Source organism: Stomoxys calcitrans, chromosome 1 (genome assembly GCF_963082655.1).
Source record: "Stomoxys calcitrans chromosome 1, idStoCalc2.1, whole genome shotgun sequence".
NCBI lineage: Eukaryota > Metazoa > Arthropoda > Insecta > Diptera > Muscidae > Stomoxys > Stomoxys calcitrans.
The window spans coordinates 176,129,632-176,145,326 of NC_081552.1; the positions used below are offsets into that span (position 1 = coordinate 176,129,632).

Here is a 15,695-nt window from a genome sequence, read left to right on the forward strand (position 1 = left end):
TAAGAGCCAGTGCCACCTGACTCCTCACTGAGACTCTCCTCTCGAAAATCGCGGCCGCATTTGCAGCTACTCCGCATAAAAATGGAGCCTTCCACGATCCGCCCGGTAGCTTTCAGCTAAGCTTCCCGTGATAACGATGGACATCACACAAGTTGGAGCTCAATCTTCCAGCCTTTGTGGTGCTCATAGTTATCACGTATCAGCCGGGGAATAATACTCAATAACGTAGTAATTTGTTGGAATAATACTTAATAACTTAATGATCTTTACAAAATTTTTCGCGAAGGTTTTTCTTATAACTCTTCTGATGGCTGATGAATTTCATAGAATTTTAATCAGTTTTAGATATAGCTCCCATATATATCCATCTCACAATTTGCATTTCTAAGGCCTTTGCTAACCCATTTATCAATCGATCTTCTCAAAAAATCTAATTTAAGCTTATTTTAAATTCGCCGACTTAGCCTGCATATCCAATGTGGCGTAGGGTATCGAAAGGTGGGCTTCGCCCGACTTTAGCCCGTCCTTACTTGTTTCTTGTTGATTCTTATATAAGTTATCATATTTTTCTAAAAATTTCTATTTATTCAATTTCTTTTCCTCATTTCAATTTCATCCATCAACTAAACTGAAAATGTCCATTGCTGAAAATATCATCACAATATGATTGCAATTTAATGGCTATTACACTCCGTTCCGTCCTCATATGCTGCATTTGAAATTTCATCGAATGTTCGATTCCAATGGAAAATCGAACAATTTTTTGGCTATCGAAAAAAAAACTACAACGAAAAAACATGACTGGCAACAAATTGCAAAATGTCAACGCATCCGGCCACATCTGTTTTGTCGTCAAAAAAATTTTGCATTTCTGCCCCGGAATTGATGTCATTCTGCATCATACCCTTTATTGGATCTTGGCCTGGATGGATGGCTGGCTGACTGGCTGGTGTTCAACAACTACAAATTATTTCTGATCCGGGTGTATTCGCTTCAACAACCATAAACACACATACACGCAACGCACAATCGGCAACAATGTTTTACATCAGTGCGTCAAATGAGTGAGTAAATGAAATTATTTATGTATGTGCATAGCCTTGTATGTATGTGTATGCGAATCATATATGCAAACACGAACATGCATACATATATGAGAGTGAATGCACGAGTATATTTGTATATGAACTCACATATTAATACACTTACATGCATTTGATACCACATATACATACATATGAATATGAAAGATGCCGATGTCGATGCCGACGTCGATGATGACGATGATAAGAATAATAGCTGCGAAGGACTTCATATTCAGAAAATGTATTTGTTCGCTTTTAATGAAATTGCACTCATGTTAATTTTCGGTAAAGTTTCATTTCACATGCAGTTCACTTCAGCTCAGCTCAGAAATTGTAAATATGTGCTACCTTGTATGTAAAATAACAAAGGCAAAAGAGAAACAAAACACAACGCAACCGAGCCTTCCTTTGTTTATATAGCCTTACTTATTCTGTCGATTCCATATCACCTAAGGACAGGTATGAAAAAAAGAAACATCTATGCATACACTCGACCAAATAATTCATTGGCCAAAAACGAACTGTTCGACAGCTAAACTTCTTTTATGAAAAACGTTGGGAATTTTGTTTACGATAAAGATAGTTTACGGATATAGACATAATGGTCAAGCGAATCAGGAAGACCCTGAATGATTCGCTTGTGTCAGCATGTCCTACTGCCAAACCAAGGGGCAAAGAGCGACCGCCATGGTGAACCCCAGAGCTGGTTGGCCTAAGGAAGGACTGCAGAAATCTCTTCAACAGGGCGAAAGCCACAAGAGCACCACACGATTGGGAAATTTAAAGGGTGTTTTTTTAAGAGCTATAGGAAAGTTTTTCAGAAGAAAAAATACATAAAATGCAGAAAAATACATGAAAATTTTATTTGAATCGATATTACGATCCTTATAATTTAATGTTTGAATATTATTTCGTGCAAATGTTGACCGTGACTACGCCTCAAATGGTCCATCCGCTTTGTCCAATTTTTGTGTACTCTTTCCAACATTCTGGCCGGTATCTCACGAATAAATGCATCAATGTCGTCTTCCAATGCGTCAATTAAAGCGGGTTTTTTTGTATAGACATTAGCTCTAACATAGCCCCACAAAAAATAGTCTTAAGGCGTTAATTCGTACGATCTAGGCGGCCAATTGGCCGGTCCCGAACGTGAAATGAAATATTAATCGAACTCGTCTCTCATCTCGGACCGTCTTGTTGAAACCACATGTTATGCAAGTTAACCTCTTGTGTTTTGGGCAAAAAAAAGTTGGATATAATCTCACGGTAGCGCTCACCATTCACAGCTACATTACGATTCTCATCATCTTTGACAAAGAATGGTCCAATGATGCCACCAGCCCATAAACCGCACCAAACTGTGACTTTTCTGGATGCATTGGTAGCTCTTGCAAAGCTTCTGGCATTTGAAATTTTGCACGAATACTTCCGAATAGTGTGAGTCAGTTGGGATTGTAAATGAGCTATATTGGTCCATGTTTTGATATAGATGCCATATAAACCGATCCAGGATCATGACTTCTTGAGTCTCCAGGTGGCGCAATTATTATCCGATTCGGCTGAAATTTTGGGTGAAATGTTTTGTTAAAATTTCAAACAACTGTGCTAAGAATGGTTCAAATCGGTCCATATGCTGATATAGCTCCCATATAATCCGATCTCGGATTTTGACTTCATAAGCTGCTAGAGGGCGCTATTATCTTCCGGTTTGGATGAAATTGTGCTTGAAGTGTTTTGGTTTGACCATCAATAACTACGCTAGGAATGGTATAAATTGGTTCTTAAGTTGATATAGCTCCCATACAAACCTATATCGGATCTTGATTTCTTAAGCCGCTAGAGGGCACAATTATTATCCGATTTGGCTGAAATTTGGCATGAAGTGTTTTGGTTTGCCTATTAACAACTGTGTCGAGTATGGCCTAAATCGGTTCAAACCTAATTTAGCTCCCATATAAACCGATCACCCGATTATATTTTTGGGCATCTAGAGGGAGAAATTCTTATCCGAATTGGTTGAAATTTTGAGCAATGAAATTCACTTTGGTCTCGAACAGCCCAACGAAGCATGGACGCAATCGGTTCATAACTTGGTATAGATAAAATAGCATTGCAATTCTTATTCACTATCCTTTGTTTGTCTATAAAGAGATATCGGCCAAAGAACTTGACAAATGCGATCCATGGTGGAGGATATATAATATTCGGCCCGTCCGAACTTAGCATGATCAATTTGTGTGCAGAGTTGCATTTTTGACACTAAAAAACACAGCTCAACGCGCTCATTCTGTTTCGGCCTTAAGAATTTCACTACGCGTTCCTACACGAATTGGCTGTCCCATCCCTTGATGAAGACTGTCGCCTTTGTGAGCTTGGGGATGTCCATCTTTCACTTCAAGTCTAGCTTTGCGCTCTCTCAGGGAGTGGGGATACTTCCAATGAGCTTTTTCTTGACAATGCATATATATTCTGCTAACTAAAAGCGCAGCACCAAGATGTCCCATCTATACCTGCAGCTCATAAATCTCTTCAGAGATCCACACATGTTCGAAAACCAAACCCTCTACTTGGGACCGGTGATCTTGTGGAATCCTATAATATACAGGAGTCCCATCGATGACTACATACGTCAGCTCGTTTCTGTTGTGCTTCCTGGCCATTCTTGTGTAAGAAGAGGGCTTCTTACCCTTTCCAGTGACCATCTTTCCCTTCCGTGATGGCTCTGGCGTTCTTTTGGAAGTCACAGTCCTCCATGAAGAGCCTGTGGCCGTGTGTGCTTTCTTCGTTCCCGTTCCGACTTTGTCTCCCTTCGCAGGACAAGCTCTGCAGTCTCCATTGAGGAAATGCACAGAGTACTTGAAAGCTGATAGCAATTTTTTATGTTTTATTATTGTTATGCTCTTCGGGAAATCCGAATCTATTTCCAGCTTTCGTATAGATGCTTGGAATGTAAGTTCTATCCCTTATAGCATCCCGCACATTCGCCCGATTGCGCTGTCGGTGCATACTCTTCAGGCTCCTTCGTTGTGCCCAGGATTGTTTTTTGGTCTTCTTGTAAACTGAGCAAAGCCCTCGCTTACTGCTGCCGTTATCCTGCTGGCCTCATCACTCGAGTCTGAATCGGAAACACCACCTTTATTTAAGGGCTGGGAAGGAACTGTGCATCACTCTGGTTTATCCGTTTCTTCTTTATTCGTTAGTCTGACTACTAGTTGTGCACATGAAGCTTTAATCTTGACTACAGGTGCCAGGCATCCACACCTATAGGAGGGGAGGACAACATTCTACGGTCTGATGCCACCATTTTGAGCCCACTTCTGAAAGGCTTATTTGGCATAATAGGTAGTACCTATTCCCAGGAAAAGGTTTATTTTGAGGAGCGAAATCAAGCACACGTCCGCTCCAATCAACCGTTACTTTATTGATAGGTTAATGAATAGAAGTCCAAGCTGCAGATTACGAATTTAGCTTTAAAGCCTTTGGTCTGCTCTGGCCTTAAATTTAAACCTTAACGAAGCAATGCCCATATATGGATCTGCTAAGTAGTTTACCACTTCGAAGAAGGACATGGTCTTTTCAAAAATACTCAGCTTATTGTTTGACGACATTAGTGAACTTATTCCTGACTCTAGTAATCCCGTAGGTCTTCTTCATATCACTTATTACCTATGTAGTGGAGTAGTTGTAGCAACAGTAGCTTATTAGGTAAATGCATTTGCACTCCAAGAAAGATAAGAAAAGAACAATTGCCAGCAACTGGGCCAAAATAAACTGGGATAAATATTTACTTGGATACACGTAAAGGGTCCCTTTGTTAGACAATCAAAGGTGTCCCCACCACCACCACCCCAACATTATGCTCAAAAAGCATGTGAAGCTTCAGCCTGCCCATTCGGCAAAAGGCAAACAAAAAAGTGGCTGTCATCATCACATCTGGATCGTCATCATTGTCAAAAGTAGAAGGAAGGCTATTCGTCCTTTTGTCGCAACCGTAACTTTTATTTTAGTATGCTTTCCCTTTATACTTCGCTTCGCCTTGGGCTCGCAGACAATTCGAAGATGTTGCTTGTCCTTGTTATTGTTGCTGTTATTACTGCGGCTGCCACTGCTACTGCTGATAATGTTGATGCCGATGCTATTGTTGCTGTCTTGTTAGCTGCCTGTCTCAGACAATGATGGTTTTTGTCATATCATTTATCTTTACTTCTTCTTTGATTTCTCCTTGTGCCTTGGACAAAGTCTTGCCACACTCCCAAGCTTAGATGGTGCAACAGTTTTGTTATTGTCGTTGTAGTACATAACAGTGATGGCAACTTAACTTCGAATTAAGATATTTTTGTTATAGTTGAATTCTTAAACTTTTATAGAATTCAAAGCAGAAGATTAATATCGTTGATTGTACAACAGAGTCAGTTTATGTTGCATAATATAGGTATGAAACACCCTCAAAATAAAGTAAGATACCAGCAATAAAGTTAATAACCAAAAAACATAGAATGACCATGTTATTTTATACTCTACACAGCTACCATTGTATAACTAGTGTTGACTTGGAAATTTTTCAGTAGAAGAAATGGACACATGGTTAGTTTTAGTAGCAGTCGAGTACAATCAGGAATGCTTTAACATTTTAGATGCTTTCAAGAGCCTATATATTCTAAGTTCGCACAGAAATATTATACAAGTTCGCACAGAAATATGAACTTAAAAGGGACCTTCTTGTTTTACTTCTCGCAGGTACAGAACAGGCACAAAACAGATGTTCCCTAGCTTCCTATTCCTCCAAGTCCCCACAGCCTAAATGTTGAGTCATTCCTAGTTGTCTGGAATTTGTTTGGTAGTTCCTTGTCTAGCAAGCTCATCTGCTTCAAAACTCCCACGGACTTGTCTTTTGTCCGGCACCCAGAACAGCTAAACTTCAAACTGTTCAGCAATTTAATTGGGAGATCTGTGAGAGTGAAGAGACGTTTTTTATACCCTCCACCATAGGATGGGGGGTATACTAATTTCGTCATTCTGTTTGTAACTACTCGAAATATTCGTCTGAGATCCCATAAAGTATTTATATTCTTGATCTTGATTTTATGTCGATCTAGCCATGTCCGTCCGTCTTTCCGTCCGTCTGTCTTTCGAAAGCACGCTAACTTCCGAAGAAGTAAAGCAAGCCACTTGAAATTTTGCACAAATACTCCTTGTAAGTGTAGGTAGATTGGTATTGTAAATGGGCCATATCGGTCCATAACCTGATATAGCTGCCATATAAACCGATCTTGGGTCTTGACTTCTTGATTGGATAAGAATTTTCTTTTAAATTCAAATCTACAAAGCCACAATTGTTAGTTTTTTCCGTAAGTTATTCATTCAAAATCTGTGATGTATTGTATAGCTATAGATTCTTAGTTTTAAGTGTTTACTATGTACAATTGTTGGAGATATTACCCGCACTTTAATTATAAGAATTTAATATTCTTGTTGTGCGGGTGTAAATAAATAAATTACAAAATTACAAATAAGGTTCAAATCGGTTCATAACCTGATATAGCTGCCATATAAACCGATCTGGGATCTTGAATTCTTGAGCCTCTAAAGGTCGCAATTATTATCCGATTTGCCTAAAATTGTACGACGGATCCTCTCATGACCATCAACATACGTGTTTATTATGGTCTGAATTGGTCAATAGCCCTATACAGCTCCCATATAAATCGATCTCTCTATTTTACTTCTTGAGCCCCAAAAGGGCGCAATTCTTATTCGAATTGGCTGACATTTTACACAGGTCTCCAACATATAATTTCCGGTCCGGTTTGGACCACAATTCCAAACCGGACCATATCTTGATATCGCTCTAATAGCAGAGCAAATCTTTTCTTATATCCTTTTTTGCCTAAGAAGAGATGCCGGGAAAAGAACACGACAAATGCGATCCATGGTAGAGGGTATATAAGATTCGGCCCAGCCGAACTAATCACGCTTTTACTTGTCAATTCTGAAATAAGTTCTCCAGAGATGTTATGGATGGCCAGGATGTCTGAAATGAGGATTTCAGTAGGTTAAAATTGGGATAGGCTAGGTTGAGAAGATGGTGCGGATATGAAACAGCCCCATGCCACTATGGATATGTGCCTAAGCCAGTGATCAGCTTGTTGCGCACCTGCAAAAATCTTTATTATGAATCTAATGTGACCATAGAATAGCTAATTTTTTTCATTCCTCCCACCTAAGTTTGTTGTAGTGTGGTATTGTGTCCGCACTTGTTAGACGCTAAAGCCGGCCAATGACATTGGACATGCTACAACGTCTCATCATCTTCCCCACATGTGCAAGTGAGTTGTCGCGTCACGGGTGAATCACGCGAGAGTCACGTGATTCGTGAGTGAGATCTAAATCACATCACGTGATCCTGCATGAGCGTAATTTAATTAAAATTATTCATGTGTGAGAGTGAGTGAGTGAAATCCTGCTCACGACACAAATCACGACTCACGAGAAAATCAAGACTCACTAGACACGAAAGAATCAGGACTAACCGTCAAAAATATCGAAAAAACACATTTTTTGCATGCATCTCAAATCATACGGTATTTTAACGTACGAATTCAGGCACGCTGTCAATATTGGAAATGTATGGAAGAAGTAGAAACAATTTCTGCCTACAAATATATACAAATGAAAAGAGCAAATAAGTGGTTGTGCAGGGGTGAAACATATTATACGTTAATATGCTTATGTTAAAATACTGCATGATGTGAGATGCTTGGAAAAAAATAATTATTCGTTTCAATAAAAAATATATTTTCAACCGTGAGTTGTGAGTGTCTGAGTATCTCGTGAGTCGTGACTTTTCTCGTTACTCTGATTGCCTCGTAAGTCGTCAGTCATGAGTATCTTTACTTTACTTTAATTGGCTGTGACAGAATATTTCTTCCACTAGCCGAACGTAGAATAGCGTTCCAAGCGCCTCGATCTTCTGCGCTTATTCTAAAATCTCTGACACCAAGTTTCGAGGTGTCTCCCACAACTTGATCTTTCCATCGGGCTTTTGGTCTTCCCGGTTTACGTGTACCACCGTGTTTGCCTTCAAAAGACTTCTTTGCTGGAGCTTCTTCATCCATTCTGACAACATGACCTAGCCAACGCAGCCGTTGTATTTTGATGCGTGTAACTATGGTATGGTCGTCATACAGCTCATACAGCTCGTGGTTCATACGTCGCCTATATTCTCCGTTAACGCAAACTGGTCCATATATTTAACGAAGAATCTTTCTCTAAAATACTCCAAGCACTGCCTCATCTGCTTTCACAAGTACCCATGCTTCAGAACCATATAACAGCACGGGTAGTATCAGTGTCTTGTAAAGTGTAGTCTTCGTCCGTCGGGAGGTGGCCTTATTTCTAAACTGCTTACTTCGTTCGTGACCTTACGTCCTGGTTGTTGCAGCCTTGTTGGCCAGCTTACTGACCGTAAAAGTGTAAAAGATCGTATTGTAGCCTGACAATCGGAAACAGATCTCATATCTCGGACCTGAATGTAGACCCCCAGCCCTATCTCTCTTCTAGCTTTCATCTTTCATCTGTATGGCATGAACATTCAGTTGGCAATGCCAGGGTTCGGTCAATCGAAGACTGTGTCGTTGTCAGCAGTGTCATCACAGGTGTAAGCTTAGGTAAGATTAGGTTGAAAAGAGGGTGCGGATATTAATCCGCCTCGTGCCACTTTGGACATACACTTAGCCAGTAAATACGAAAAGTAGCCACGGAAAATAAAATGTTAAGAATTCCGTGCTACTTATAAAATCCTTAATTGTTTTCCATGCCACGTTCCTATATTGGTTCATGTTTGGTGTGTCCTTACCTAAGTACCGATGTCTCTTACCCAAGCCGGGAAATTACATTAAAAAATGCTCCAACGTCTCATGATCTTCCCCACATGCTATCACTTGCCGCACCGGTTTTGCATAAGTGAGCTCGTAGTCCTATGTGTCCCGTTATGATACCGAAAGCTATACTGACCTCCTTTTAACATCTTTGCAGTAATAGCCTCGTCTTAGCACGATCTGGATCTCCCCATAGGATTCGCCGTCCTACCGACCGTTTCGCTATTCTCCTGTATTACATGCGCGATCGTAGCCCACGCTCTTAATTCGGACTGCGTCGATCCGAAAGTCTTCGGATTAAACAAGTTTATTGACGGCAGTTCTCTGGCCATCACTGCCAAGTCCTCTGCTTTCCCAGTTTCTCTGTGCCATCCTCAGAGAAGTCGTTAATCTCCTACTTACATTCCAAGACCGTTCGTGATCTTACCGTTTTGGTTGTGGTTGCCCTTACCGCCTGTTTACTGTCCGTAAAGATGTTCATACTCGATTTTGTCGTGTTAACAGCACATCACCTCACGCATTCCGTGATCGCCCGGATCTCCGTCTGTAGGACGGTATTATGGTCAGGCAGTCTGAAACAGATCTCAGTCCCTGGGTTCTCAATGTAAACCCCCAGGCCCACTCTGTCCTCTAGATTTGATCCATCCGTGTAACATGATCTTCCAGATGGCAATACTAAGGTTCCGTCAATCCAAGACTGTGCCTCTGGCAGCAGTGCCTCGCACTGGACGTAAAGGTTCATCTCAGGCAGGTAGTCTGAAACAGATCTCAGTCCCTGGGTTCTCAATGTAAACCCCCAGGCCCACTCTGTCCTCTAGCTTTGATCCATCCGTGTAACATGATCTTCCAGATGGCAATACTAGGGTTCCGTCAATCCAGGACTGTGCCTCTGGCAGCAGTGCCTCGCACTGGACGTCAAGGTTCATCTCAGGTATCCGATCGGAAACCTCTTCCCTTCCTTCCAGGTTTCTTATCGTCGCACAGTGGGCCAAATGGCAAAAAAATTGGAAATAAGTCTACAACTTTTTATCTGTTGATTTTAGCCATACAAAATGTTCTAGACATTTGTAGAGGAGGACATAGGCTTTCAGAAAAGTGCTGTTGTTGGTCCATATCTTTAATACAGGGTGAGCTACAGGGTGTCAAAGTTGACCACTTTTGACTTCTCCAAGCTTCTGGGGGCCATAACTTTTGATCTACTCAACCGATTTACATGATTTAGGACTCTAGAGAAAGAGCTTGACAAGATCTAAAAAACTTATGCATAAAGTACCATGCCATCGTGTACTGTTAAGGAGTTATGAATTGTTTAATTTTAAAATATGAAAATTTGGCCTTGGTTTTTTTCAGTGTTTTTTAAATAACTCCGTCAATTTTAAAGCTATAAACTTCATACTTCACACAAATTATGCCAGCATATGTGTGCATAAAATACAAAAGGAATCACGTGAATATCTTTGGCGGTTTAAAAATGGCATCGTTTTCAATATGAAAAATATTTTTTTTGTCAAAAAATTGCAAAATTTTTCAAAAAAGATACTCCCATTTCCTTTAAGTTTTCGCAAACTTTGGCCGTCAAAGCATTATCATTTCTTTCCATTTTCACAAAGTCGAGGTATTAAGAAAAGTTTTAAGTGCTAATTTGGCTAATTTCGATATCAAACAACACCGTTATCTTAAGACCAAAATGGCCAATTTTTTTACTAAACTTCAAAAGTTTCTCACTGGAAAAAAAGTTCCACGGGGATTTTTTCGCTTTTTTTGAACTTAAATGAAAGCTTAAAATGTTCCCAACATTTTAAGGTATGTCTCGCCATATCCTAGCCATAAATGAGATCGTAGCGATCAAAATACTGAAAAAAGTCAATTTTCAAGTAGTGCTATATTCATTGCTAAAAAACAAGTATTACGTCACATTTTATTGCAAAGATGTTAAATAAACTTTTATTTGGTAACACTTCTTCTACAAAACACAAAAAGAATCATGGAAATATCTCTATTCTATTCCATTTTATGGAACCGGCAATAAAAAAGTCAATTTTTCAAAAAAGTCGAATTTCCCAAATTTTGTTTTTGTTGTCCTAATTGCACATGACACACTATAGCCATATTTACGCAACATACCTTATCGTAAAGGAAATTTTCATACCTTTCCAACGATGTATAAAACATTTCTCAACTCGGATTCTATCTACTCTAAAATTCATTTACACTTCATTAAACTCTATATAAAAATGTCTATTTGTGAAATGGAACCTTATATGGGGCCTACACTAAAACATTGATAGATTTGCCCAGGGTTTACAATACAAATGTGTTAGAATAAAAAAAGGTCTCCTGCCAAAGTTTAAAAAAATTGGAATAAAAATATGTGTTTTAGAGCGAAAACACTTCGCATCGGCGTGCGTTTATATGTATATTAGCTACTCCCAAAATAAAAAAGCATTTTAGTTTTGTATTATTTGATTTTATTCTCTACCAAATAATCTAAGGTATCAAAATTTAAAAGCTCTTTAATTTGAATGGCATCGGGATCGTCCTTATCTATATCGTCACATATTTTTGGTAGCCATTTAGTTCTGATGCTGTATAGTACCGGATCAGACGATAACAATAAATATTGAAGTAAATCATAATTTTGGTTAAATTTGGTGCTCTTTCGGGTATTGAAAAGCCGGAACTGTTTAACATCTCTATTACGGGATTCCTGAGCTTCTTCTGTAAGTTCTCCTAACGGAAGTATGTTGTATTCCACAATTTCCTTGCCATGATGTAAGACTTTATGTACTGTTGGTATCTTGGTATCTATTTCTGTTTGTTGCTTATATTCGGAAAATCCAGATGATCCATCACAACCCCATTTGCTGATCAAAACCACTTCGGAATTATTACATGTGTTCAACTGTTCTTCAGTAAAATTAGAAATAATTCTAACAGCTGTATTTTCAACAAGATCAGCAAGTTTCACTCTTGCTTTTAATTCGTCCACGTATATATTTGATGGCACCATTTTCGTCCTGGTGTTGTACAATTTATGTTTTGAGGGTAAACAACCCCATCCTTTTTCACGAAGAGCCTTCCTCATTGTTGAGTATTTGTTTCTTGAGAGGCCTAGGTTCAAAATCAGGGCCAGTGCATCTTCCTCCGTGAATTCTGTAGTCGATTTTGGAGTTGGAATACTTTCTACCATTCTCTTTACCCTTTTCGGAGATGCTAATGGTAAAACATCGACAATTCGTCCAACATTTTTTGGTTGTGTTTTTAACAATGCTGTTTTGAACGTATCTTTTATTAAATTTGGCGGATGTGCCGCCAATAGTTCCTCTTGTTTTTTCTTTTTGGTTTTCTCCGTAACTTCGTCGTATGCTTTGCTAGGCCGGCCGGGAATCAGCGGTTTAATTTCAATAAGTAGATCCGATTTCAGCCACTTCTCATACATTTTGAAAAACTTGATTTTTGCGAATGAACATTCTGGCAACCTTCTCTCAAATGATTTGTAGAATTTTTCAAGTTTGTCTAAAGCGTCTTTATTTAGCCTTATTCCATATATGTGGTCCAAAGTGTAAACAAGTTCCTTAAATGACTCCGTGTATGATTTGGAATCATTTTTGATGTCCCATACAATTTTCGAAAGAGTGGAATACTTCAGTATGACTTCCATAACTTATAAATGTCCTTTACGCCTCTACAAAATATAATGAAGAAAATTTGGATTTTGTTCAAATATTTATGCAATATATTCACAATTAATGACCCATTTCAGGTATCAGACGCAATCGTAAAAAGGGGTCCAAAGTGCCTCTTTTTACTTACTCTTCTATAATTATTTACCTGGACTCGAATTTGGTTAAAAAAAATGACAATGAATTTTTTATGGGTAGGTTTTTTCACATTCATTGATACGGTGGATTTCCTGGGAATTCGACATAGCGAAACAGGTAACATTTGTCTGCATCAAATCTTAACACAAATATATATATATATGCAGGTATATTTCTAGGTTACTTTTTATTCAAAAATCATCAGCTTACATTAAAAATAGATGTAGGTACTATACAAACGCACGCCGATGCGAAGTGTTTTCGCTCTAAAACACATATTTTTATTCCAATTTTTTTAAACTTTGGCAGGAGACCTTTTTTTATTCTAACACATTTGTATTGTAAACCCTGGGCAAATCTATCAATGTTTTAGTGTAGGCCCCATATAAGGTTCCATTTCACAAATAGACATTTTTATATAGAGTTTAATGAAGTGTAAATGAATTTTAGAGTAGATAGAATCCGAGTTGAGAAATGTTTTATACATCGTTGGAAAGGTATGAAAATTTCCTTTACGATAAGGTATGTTGCGTAAATATGGCTATAGTGTGTCATGTGCAATTAGGACAACAAAAACAAAATTTGGGAAATTCGACTTTTTTGAAAAATTGACTTTTTTATTGCCGGTTCCATAAAATGGAATAGAATAGAGATATTTCCATGATTCTTTTTGTGTTTTGTAGAAGAAGTGTTACCAAATAAAAGTTTATTTAACATCTTTGCAATAAAATGTGACGTAATACTTGTTTTTTAGCAATGAATATAGCACTACTTGAAAATTGACTTTTTTCAGTATTTTGATCGCTACGATCTCATTTATGGCTAGGATATGGCGAGACATACCTTAAAATGTTGGGAACATTTTAAGCTTTCATTTAAGTTCAAAAAAAGCGAAAAAATCCCCGTGGAACTTTTTTTCCAGTGAGAAACTTTTGAAGTTTAGTAAAAAAATTGGCCATTTTGGTCTTAAGATAACGGTGTTGTTTGATATCGAAATTAGCCAAATTAGCACTTAAAACTTTTCTTAATACCTCGACTTTGTGAAAATGGAAAGAAATGATAATGCTTTGACGGCCAAAGTTTGCGAAAACTTAAAGGAAATGGGAGTATCTTTTTTGAAAAATTTTGCAATTTTTTGACAAAAAAAATATTTTTCATATTGAAAACGATGCCATTTTTAAACCGCCAAAGATATTCACGTGATTCCTTTTGTATTTTATGCACACATATGCTGGCATAATTTGTGTGAAGTATGAAGTTTATAGCTTTAAAATTGACGGAGTTATTTAAAAAACACTGAAAAAAACCAAGGCCAAATTTTCATATTTTAAAATTAAACAATTCATAACTCCTTAACAGTACACGATGGCATGGTACTTTATGCATAAGTTTTTTAGATCTTGTCAAGCTCTTTCTCTAGAGTCCTAAATCATGTAAATCGGTTGAGTAGATCAAAAGTTATGGCCCCCAGAAGCTTGGAGAAGTCAAAAGTGGTCAACTTTGACACCCTGTAGCTCACCCTGTATTAAAGATATGGACCAACAACAGCACTTTTCTGAAAGCCTATGTCCTCCTCTACAAATGTCTAGAACATTTTGTATGGCTAAAATCAACAGATAAAAAGTTGTAGACTTATTTCCAATTTTTTTGCCATTTGGCCCACTGTGCGTCGCCTCGATTAAACCGCAATGCTTTGAGCTGCTCCTATCCATTTTCCCATCGCCCTACGGCTGCCTCATACTTAATCTGTATGTCAATGGGTCGAATATCTAGAGTAGTCTCCATGGCCCTAGTGGGCGTGTTCCTCATCGCTCCTCCTGTGTCAAGACAACATGTTCTCTGATCCTGTTGTAATATCCTTCGTTGCACTTTTTCTCCTTCGCAGTCCACCAAATTACTGAGGCGTAACTAAGTATTGTTCTAATCACGCTCCTGTAGAGCCAACGGACTATCCTCGGATTCAGTCCCCATTTTGAGCCTACGGGCCTTCTACATAGTGTCTAATCTTTGTGAGCCTTTTTTGTAACGCGCCTTAATGTGACACTTCTTATTCAGTTTCCTGTCCTTGACTTTGTCAGATATCAAAATCGTCTTATTGAGGAAACGCGTGCGTCAAATTGGCCCACCTTTATCTCCCTCGTCACCAGGCAGATCTCAGTCTTCTCTGGGTTAACATTTAGGCCCCTAGCTCTAGCCCAGTCGTATGCCATCTCTAAGACCCTTTCACTCATTCTCTATAGCTGCTACGGATCCCCATCCTTAAAATTATATAATTACATATTTTGTGTAACAGACGGGTTTAAATTGCTCCGCTGTGTATAGCTGATTCGGATCCCTACCCTTAGAAGTATCACATTGTCGCCTGCGTAGCACACTGGTTCAAATCCCTCCTCAATCAGCAACCGTAATAGGTTTTTTGTGGGGGTCACCCATTGGATTGGGTTATCTTTATGTCATGGGACCCGCAATTTATCCACCTTTTCCTTAGCATATCGTTTATCTAGTCTTAAAGGACCCTGTCCACCCGGTACTGGTCTAAGGATTGGAGCAGTGTGTCCGTCCGCTCATTGTTGAAAGCCCCCTCGAAGTCAATGCTTCCGTCAATGTTTAGGTTCCGGAATTAAAGAATTTTATGCACAACCTCATTAAGGACAGTCTCTGCCGACCTTTCCTTGACATAAGCATGCTGTTTGCATTCGAGCAATACGCTGGATGTGCTGCGCTGTATCATAGGATCCACTATACGTTCTAAGTTTTGAGTAGAAAGAACGTAAGGCTTAAAAGTCTGTAGACCTTGTCCATGCTGGGCTTTGGTATAAACCCCACCCTTGTCTGCTGTTAGGCTTTCGGAGTATGTGCAAGTCCCGGGCACGCTCAGTAGTTAGTTCGTCTGTTGTTTTTTATACCCTCCA

General features: G+C 38.9%; 1 protein-coding gene across 1 annotated transcript in view; it reads left to right on the forward strand.

The window, feature by feature from the left end:
* The first annotated feature begins 707 nt into the window (after nucleotides 1–707).
* LOC106093416 (band 7 protein AGAP004871) overlaps nucleotides 708–15,695 on the forward strand; it is a 302,264-nt gene continuing 287,276 nt past the window's right edge. The window contains exon 1 of the mRNA XM_059369381.1: nucleotides 708–1,064. Within this exon, the coding sequence (XP_059225364.1) occupies nucleotides 1,061–1,064 (4 nt within the window). The 5' untranslated portion in view covers nucleotides 708–1,060. The remainder of the gene's footprint in view (nucleotides 1,065–15,695) is intronic.